General features: G+C 45.5%; 1 protein-coding gene across 1 annotated transcript; it reads left to right on the forward strand.

Moving 5' to 3' along the window:
- Positions 1-300: 300 nt before the first annotated feature.
- On the forward strand, positions 301-4,166 carry HSPB2 (heat shock protein family B (small) member 2). Its single transcript, XM_053367333.1, has 2 exons — positions 301-845; positions 3,279-4,166. The coding sequence occupies exons 1-2, from the start codon at positions 752-754 to the stop codon at positions 3,674-3,676; spliced, it is 492 nt and encodes a 163-aa protein (XP_053223308.1). The 5' UTR covers positions 301-751; the 3' UTR covers positions 3,677-4,166.
- The last annotated feature ends 5,383 nt before the right edge of the window (positions 4,167-9,549 follow it).

Genomic DNA, 9,549 nt, shown 5'->3' on the forward strand with positions numbered 1-9,549 from the left:
TTTTCTGCCTTGTTCCCTGTAACTTGGCTTCTCGCAATGAGGGAACCGCCAGAAGGCCCTTGGCACTAGACCTCAGTATCCGGGCAGAACGATGGGGGTGGAGACACTCCTTCAGGTATACTGGGCCAAGGCCGTTTAGGGCTTTAAAGGTCAACACTAACACTTTGAATTGTGCTTGGAAACGTACTGGTCTGTAAAAGATACTCAGGTACTCCCTCCATAGTACGTAGTTGTGGAGCAGCCACGCAGAATGCCTCTGGTCTAGTCATCCTGGGAGTTGACTAGGGCTGATGAGACTTTAGTCCAAAACTGCTGGAGGGCACTAGGTTGGGGAAGGCTGGTGGATGGACTCCATAAGGGAGTCATGGAGAACACAGTGGGACTGGAGGAGAGGACACTGCCTGTGGCTACAGCCAGCTCTTCATTTCATACATGTGGCTTCCCATCCAGTTGTCCCACAACACAGCCGGCTTGGGAGAATCACAAATTTCTGACATTTCTAACAGCTGCAACTGCGTTGTCAGAGGGCTGCACAGCGAAAAGATGCCTCTCGGGTGGAATGCAGCAAGGAGCTCTTTGGTCATCATTGGGGGCTTGGCGTTCCAGGGCCTATCTATTTTGGTCCATATTTTATCACTTGCTCCCCCACCCCATGGAATTTGCCCCAGGAAAACGTCGCAATCGGACTGCAGCCTTCACAAGGAGACACAGAAACAGGTAGTCAAAGAGGTCCATTCCCCCAGCAAAGACCATGGCAGAGCGCACTGTCCCTCACGCCTATCCCATGAGTGCGGAGTACGAGTTTGCCAACCCCAGCAAGATTTACGACCAGAACTTTGGAGAAGGTAAGAAAAATGACTGGCCGGTAGTGTTTCCCTTTGATTTTCACACAGTAGATTGCAGACAATTCAAGGCTGGTGATTCTAAGTCAGCGTTTGAGGGAATCCTATGGAATAGTGATTATGAAACAAAGAATAACACACACACATTTTGCAATTGTAGAAATGTTCTCGTGAGCTTGCATGGAAAGAGTGTTTGAAGCCTCTTTTTTAACCACACTTTTGCTTCCCTGAACACATGAAGAAAGGCACAGTGGGGCACCAGTGTGTGGCAGTGACTACCTTCTTCATGGGTCTGATGAGACTGAAGGTGCATCCAATTGTGTGTGTATTGTAGGATTGCTGTTCTTCATGCATGTGAGATTTCTTGCAGCATCCACACAGCATCGTTGCATGAAAATGCCACCCCATATTTCCTGCTGTTTAATCCAAATTTCCTCTTTCTTAGGAAAAACCTGTTTGTGATATCCCAGTGACCCATTTATAATATTAAAAACCCCATCTGGAAACAACCTCTCTATTGGAAACCTTTTAGTTTTTGGGGTTTTTTTAGATTATTCCTACAATCAGAACTGTGTCTCAGTGTGTTACCCCAAGTGCTGATAATCTGATTCTGTGCTTGTTTACCCAGAAATAAGCTTTTCTGGGTTCAGTGGGGCAGTGGATTGCTGTCTGAGATTATAGAAATGCAAATCAATTCTCTAAAAAGTGAGTTCATTCAATTCTTAATGTATAATGCAGTCAGATTGCAACTAAAGGCATTGCTATGCATTCACTGTGCTAAATAGAATTATAGAGGCATCGCTATAGACACACACTCTCTCTGTATCGCCTGGGATGATGAAAATATATATCGATATCCCCTGGGATGGGGAAACATATCTTGAAGCACATCTCCGAATCCTTAATATTTTTTAATCCATTAATATTGTGGTCATTAAAATCAGTATGTGTGCCCAACAGTCAGCAACAGAATCGACCAACATAAAGGGATGCATGGGTTTGTTATACAGTGGTACCTCGGGTTAAGTACTTAATTCGTTCCGGAGGTCCGTACTTAACCTGAAACTGTTCTTAACCTGAAGCACCACTTTAGCTAATGGGGCCTCCTGCTGCTGCCGCGCTGCCGGAGCACGATTTCGGTTCTCATCCTGAAGCAAAGTTCTTAACCTGAAGCACTATTTCTGGGTTAGCGGAGTCTGTAACCTGAAGCGTATGTAACCCGAGGTACCACTGTACTGTAAGGCAAGGTTTTTGGGGCGTTTTTAAAAGAAAAAACAAGCCAATACAGTATGTTACAACCAAGCTATCTGTAACCACACACAATGCAAAAGAGAGAGACAGCATCCCAGGTGTAAGGGAGGTACAACCCATGAAGATGAGACCATATGGGTCAATTGGCTTTACTTCTGTTTTGCAAGAAGTTAAAAAGACTTCCAGCTGGCGAGGGAGCCCTCTCAAAGCTGCTGGCAGCCGGGAATGAGATCCTTCTCTTTCTCCACACGGATCCAGGACACTTTATGGAATGTGTCTGGCACAGAGCAGCATGGAGGGGAACGATGCCAGCCAGAGATTATTTTTATTTTTTTGCAAACTCCGTTAAAACTGGTGAAAAGCTGAGCTGGTGGGTTGTGCACAAAGCCCGGCTGGAGTTGCAGTGGCTGTTAGAGGAGAAAGAATGCAGAAGGCAGCAGTAAACCATTCAGCGCTGAACAGAGTGAAAAGCTGCAAGCCCCCAGAGAGAAGCCGGTGGGATGACTGTGTTGCATAAAAGGGCTTTTGTTGTCTGTTCCAGTCTGCAGTCGGCTGCCATGTGCTTCTCTTGCTTCTGGGCCTGGCAAAATGGCTGGGCAGGACCAGGCCTAGGGCAATGGTAGGTGATACCTTTGGGTGGGGAAGAGAAGGCAAAGCAGGAGAGGAAGGCTCCAGTGTAAGGAGAGTGAGAATGCATAGAATCTGGGAAATAAATGAACCCTCCAAAAGCAATACATCAGGAACTCCAAAATGCTGAGTTTGCCAAGTTTCCTTAGCATGGCAGCTTATTGAACATATGGCTGGTTTATATGAGGCAAGCCTGCTCTTTTGCCACTCTTTGACCTGGATACTATGGACCTTTCTCAAAAAAGACCTTATTCTCCATCTCATGATGGCGGCACAGCTCACCATTGCAAGCTATCAGGGGACTCTGGAGAGCAACCTTTATCATAAAGTTTGGTTGACGAAACTTTAGGGCCTGATTCTGATGGATAGGTTGGCACTACAGCTATGTGTATGCAGGGGCAGTCAATGGACTGACCCTTTTACTTCTACATAAGTAAACAATGCACTAAGAACAGATACCTTGCTTTGGCACTAAACCTAAATCCCCTTTAATTATTCTTATTATTTTAATTGTACTCAAGTGTGGCATAATCTATAATTGTCCATTCTCCCTTTTAGGTGTTTCCCCAGGGGAAATCCTGTCCCCCACATTGTACCATGGCTACTACATTAGACCTCGGATTAATAAGCAGCTGGACCGAGGGATCTCAGAGGTCAACCTCAACGACCACAAATTCCAAGTGTTCCTCGACGTTTGTCAGTTCACGCCAGATGAGATTGCTGTCCGCACAGTGGACAATCTCCTGGAGGTGACAGCTCAGCACCCACAGAAGGCAGATCGGCATGGTTTCATATCCCGGGAGTTCACCAGGACCTATATCCTCCCTCTTGATGTTGACCCTCTGTTGGTCAAAGCCACCGTGACCCATGATGGCATCCTGAGTATAGAAGCTCCGCGGACAGGAAAGGAGGTGAAGGCCAAAATCAATGAGGTGAAAATAACACACCAAGAATAGCCAGCAGCGGAAGGAAAGGGCTGTGAGGAGAAGCCACAGCCCTAAAACATCCCTCACCAATGTCCTCTCCCACATTGAACACGCCCCCTTCAACATGCACACATTTCACTGGATGTCAGGATTGGACAGCTGATTTGGGGAAGGGGGCTTTGTTGGGTCCTGTCTCTTTTTCTCATCCTTTAGATGTGGCAGCCATTTTGTGTTATGCCACGCACCCGTGGCAGCCATTTTTTTATGCCACGCACCCACGGCAGCCATTTTTTTATGCCATGCCCCCAAGGCAGCCATTTTGTGGCTGGTGTCCATGGCACTTGCTCAAAATATTCCAAACATGCCCACTGGCAGAAAAAAATTGGCAAAAGCCCCTGTCCTATTGTATGCCTACTGACTTGGATCAACATTTTTACTCTCTGTGTGTGTTTGAACTGTTAAGCCTCATGCTCTGAATGTATAAATTGGTTTTTAAAAAAATAAATAATCCTGAGAATTATATGCTTGTGGACCTCTGTACCTCACTAATACTCTTTCAAGACTCTGAGAGGCAAGGAGATAGGATGTTCATTTGACCAATCAGAAGGGAGCAGAGCGCCTGGCGGGCATTCTGGTCAATCTGATTGGGCTGAGCTGCTCCCATTGGTTCTGCCAGCAGCAGCAGCCATCAATTGCTCAAGTTGTCATGGCAACAAGGGTACTGCCACTCATCGCAATGGGTTAGTTTTGCCTATTTGGTCCATGGAGCTCAAGTTAGTGGGATTCTGAAAAAAGAAGCTGGCGACAGTGCAGCAGTGCCAATGTTGATACAGCCCCCTTCATGTGTGTGAGCTCCCACTATGCCCCAAATTATGAGGCTTATGTCGGCAGACTGGGCATGCACAGAAGCCACCTCAGCCTCTTCCTGCTATGGTGAGATGTATCGTGTTCCTGTTTCAATGGAAGCACCGTAATTATTCCTGAGTTTTAGGAATAGAAGCAAGGGCCCGTCCATACCTCGACTTGATGTGGATTGTGAACCCCTTGCGCATCCTTTAATTCTCATGCAGCATTCTCTTCTAACTCCTGCTGTCCCAGACTTTCTCCTCCCTAAATCCAGAGATTCCCTATGCAATCAATATAGCTATTTTGGATTTTCAAATCACAGGGATTTAGGGAAGAGAAAGTGTGGGACAGCAGTAGTTGGAGGAAAACACTGCACAAACGAGGGGGAATTAAAAGAAGCACAAGGGGTTCACAGTCCACATTAAGACAAGGTATGGACTACCTCTAAGTTACCATATGCAAATTGGCACCCTCTTTTTTTGGAGATTCGTATCCCCTTTTCTGATGGTGCATTAACTGGCTGCTCCAGCTGGGTGTGTTGGCTACTGAACTCATATGTTTGCTTTTTTTGTGCCGTGAGAATAAGGCATTAATAAAACCACAACTGAAAGGAGGCACATGTGTGCTTTATCCAGTGAAGCATGCCATTCTGAAAGCTCATAAAAATAAACAAAGGGGGGGGGGAGAACCGAAGTTTGTAATGCTTACTATTCCTCATGACTAAAACATTTCTCCTGCGCAAACAAGCTTACCAGCTCTATTGACTTTTACTTCCACAACACACCTTGGAGGCAGCTGATTGTTAACTGAGGGCCGTAAGCAGGTGTTTTGCAATGCAGGTGACCTCAGGGTACACATTGGGAGTAGGCCCATCGTGTTGATGTGAAACAGCAGGAACATGAATATAAGAAGCTTGATAAGTTAACAGGGTTTAGACTGCAGTCCTGTACCCGCTTATCAGGGAGTATGTCTCACTGAACTGAGCGATACTTCCGAGTAATTATGTAGAATGTTATAATGACTGCTTACAGAGCACCAGCATTTTATGGCATGACGTCAGCAGTGTAGTGGCAAATTCAGAAGTGCAGAGTCCCTTCTTAGTAGTCACAGCCATGGCCACTCTCAGTCACACCCTCCTAAAATTATGCAGCATTCTAAGATTATGCAATCTTATAATGACGCAATAATGATAAATCGGGTCCTCCCTTAAAGAGGGCATGTATTGCGGTGAGACCTGGAAACTGACACCCTGTGTTGTGGGTGGGTACAAATGGTCAGCCACAACACCCGATTGGTAGGTCCCTCGTAGCTGGGTGCAATCTGGCCAATGGGACGCAGTCCAAATGGTTTGAGGGACCGATTTATACCCATGCACGTGACCCAGAGCTTCCTCTTTCGGCGTGTGCATTCGGAGCACCCGCCCACCTCTCCCTACTTTTAGAGCTTTGCGCTTGACCTTGCTATGCCGTCATGTGTCGTCTGTCATTGGGACAGGGGCACGGCAGGGATTTTCCCCACTTGGCTGATGGGCTGTTGCCATTTGGGTTTCACCTGCCGCGTAGCAAATCGTCACAACTTGTAAGGTTGCAGAAAGGCTCTGGTTCAGGTGGTAGGGATGGGAGAACGCTCTCACCATCCCTATGTGAAGGGTATTCCGTTAAAGGAATCCAGGGACTCAATGGTTTGGTCAGCCCCTGAGAGGGGGACACTTGGGTGGCGGAGAAAGCCTGTTCCCGGCTTTCCAGGTGTTCACCCTTGGCTGACCTATGTTGGTGCCCTGGGTCAATGCTACCTGCAACGGTGCAGGGAGCTAGTCAAACCAGAGCCTATGCAACCAGTCACTTTCTGTAATCAATAAAGTTGTGGCCTAAATTCTGCCAAAAACCAAAACTAAAATTTGAGACAAGTGTGAATTTATTTAGGGGGGAGGTTTCTGGGTCTGAACACACAAACAGGGATGCATTGCAATGGCCAGTGGCAATCTTCTTTCGGAGTATCTTAATTTGTGTTTTCCTTGAAGTTCTTTTGCATGTAACAGAACTTGCACACCAGTCTCTTCAAATGGAGGTACCTTGTGTGTTCAGTGTGTCTAAATGCTTAGGTTTGGAGCATTCTAAACAACTCCCCTTGGTGTTTTCCTCATGCGCCTTTTTCAGAGTGACCCTAGCAGCCAGTCCTCAGTGGCTGACTCTTCTCCTTTCACTCTGACTGACTCCAATCAGCACTAAAGGTGAGAAGGCTTCTTAGTGGTTAAAAAACCCTTTCTTTTCATGCTGAGTGTGGGGCTCTAGGATGCTGGAGACAGAGACCTACTGCATATACAAAAAGGTGTGGTTTTTTGGCGCCTTGTGATCCCAAATCATCACATGTTTTGTGTGATGTAAAAAAAAACCACACAGATCCCTGCCCAAGAAAACTTAGTTTTCTATATTTCAGCAGAAGGGACGACTGCAAAAGATGGAGAGAGGAGAAGGTATCAGGGAAGCAAATGAATCTTCATGCAAATTTGGCTACAATATCTCAAGATAGTGAACATACATACTTCCTAAAATATATAGTTGAGGGGTTATCATTTAAATTGTAATGACCCTGAAAAAATGCCAAGTGCTTGTCTGCCATCCCCAGGGTTCCTTGGCAAGAAGAGGAAAAACTATTCAGGATAAAGTTTCCTTCTTCTTGAGCATCCCATTAGGCAGAGGGAGGCAGCTGGCTTGAGCAGCTGATTGTGGGTGCTGCCAAAGGACAACAAATCGTTACTTATTTTATTCTTGTAGGGGTTTTTTAATGCCCAGTGAAAGAGAGAGGGCTTTGAGGATCCCAAATTAACTTGGGTGCTATGCACCTTCCCAGAGGTGTGGAAGATAAACCTTTTTTTTTTTTTTTGGTACCTTCTCAGCAAAGACGGGAGAGAAATTCAATCCAATTCACATTTAACAACCCTACCAAATGCGCACTTTCCGAAATAATATGTGAACCGAAACACAGGCATCTAAGATCTAGAGGTCTTAGTAGAGCAAAATATTAATATGAGTCAACAGTGTGATGCAGCGGCAAAAAAAGCAAATGTTATTCCATGCTGCATTAACAGAAATTTGGTGTCTAAATCCAGGGAAGCCATAGCACCACTCTATTCTGCCTTGGTCAGACCACACCTGGGGTACTGTCTCCAGTTCTGGGCACCACAATTTAAGAAGGTTGTTGACAAGCTGGAACGTGTGCAGAGGAGACCAAGCAATATGATCAAGGGTCTGGAAAGCCTTATGGTGCACCGTAAATTATTCAATTTGTATACTGCTTTTCATCTAAACATCACAGGATGGTTCACAACATAAAAAGTTATGTTCAGCTTGGAAAAGAGGAGACTGAGAGGAGATATAATAGCCATCTTCACATATCTCAAGGGCTGTCACCTGAAAGATGGAGCAAGATTGTTTTCTGCTGCTCTGGAGGGTAGGACCCGAACCAATGGATTCATGTTACAAGAAAGGAGATTCTGACTAAACATCAGGGAGAACTTTCTGACGGTAAGAGCCATTCAACAGTGGAACGGACTCCCTCAGAAGGTGGTGGACTCTCCTTCATTGGAAGTTTTTACACAGAGGTTGGATGGCCATCTGTCATGGATACTTAGTTGAGATTCTTGTAGTGGGTTGGACTAGATGACCCTTGGGGTCCTTCCAAGTCTACAATTCTGCGATTCTATGATGTTTAGAAAGTCATGCTTCTCCAGATTTTGCAATGCAGTTCCCTGGCCAAGTAAGGTGTACAAAAATGCATATACTAGGGTAATTTTTGCATTAAAATGCATATATTAAACAACATGCAAGAATGCATGATATTAGGCAAATTTGCTTTGGAAGAATATCTATGGTAAATTAGGCTAAGAAACAGGAACTGGCCTCTGATCATCCAGTGAGTTTGGCAGCAGCCAAGCTCTTGTACTGGAGTCCTACTTGTGGCTTTCTCATACGCATCCAGTTAATCATGGAGAGAAACGGATGCCAAATGTGCCCTTGGTCTGATCCAGCAGGCCTCTTCTTACATTTGCAAAACTCAATAATTCTAACTTTTCATCCTCTTTTTCTCTGCCCCGTGCTGGTCTGGTGGACTTCAGGATGCCACTCTGCAGAGCTGGGCAGTATTCCCTTCTTCCAGCCAGTGCTCAGTTCCTTTGTTTCAGAAACAGATTATTGATCATGTCAGTAGCGGTGGAGGAGAAATTTGACTTTGTTTACATTTCAATGAGAAACTTCCTAATTCCACACCTCTTGAGCCAATGTGGGAACCAAAACACAACCATCCTTCAATATCTGCAGTTCTCTGTATTTTGCAACACAGCTATCCAACCAAACAGTGCATAAAAATGCATATAATGGGGGAGGGGGAGGGATGCACCTTAAAAATGTATACATTAGTCACAAAATAGCATGCAAAATGAGTATATTGCTAAACAAGACACTACAAAAATATGTTTAGTGGGAGAAAATTGCACTAAAATGCTGATGAATTTTCATGAGGATTTTTAAAAACAAATTGCAGCAGAAATGTGGAGAGCAGAGTTTAAGATTGGAATAATAACATTCTGGTTTGTCCGCCCCTACATTTCAGGCCCCAGTGAAGTGGGTCTTGGTTTTGGCCCATCTACTGCAGGGAATTACAGGCCCAGATTTTTGCCAGCAAAGCATAATCCACCCCCACCCCACTGCCCCGCATTGCATTGTTAAGCCTGGGCGCTGAGACCCAGACTCCCTTTTGTGCCCGCAGACACGTTATGAAAAGGGAATGTGGACTGGCAGCCAAAGATTGGCTGGCAGGGGTGGTGTTTTTGATGCTTCTCTGTTTCCCCAGAGGAGCTAAAAAAAAACCCTGAGCAAACTGAGCACATGTCCAGAGAGGGGCTTAAAGGAGCAGGCGTGCAAACCCAGAGTTTGTGTTATTTTTGGGTCTCAGCACAGGGCTAAGAAAACTCAATAGACAGTCTGGAAATCAAAACAGATTCAGGGACTGTGCTCGTATTAGCAAAAGCCTAGTGCTTCTGGGGAGGGGTTTGTTCAGGG

This window comes from Podarcis raffonei, chromosome 15, assembly GCF_027172205.1.
Source record: "Podarcis raffonei isolate rPodRaf1 chromosome 15, rPodRaf1.pri, whole genome shotgun sequence".
NCBI lineage: Eukaryota > Metazoa > Chordata > Lepidosauria > Squamata > Lacertidae > Podarcis > Podarcis raffonei.

Coding starts and splice junctions, on each gene's coding strand:
- HSPB2 (XM_053367333.1), top strand. CDS start 752: ATGGCAGAGCGCACTGTCCCTCACGCCTATCCCATGAGTGCGGAGTAC. Junction 846..3,278: donor CGACCAGAACTTTGGAGAAG/GTAAGAAAAATG, acceptor TCTCCCTTTTAG/GTGTTTCCCCAGGGGAAATC.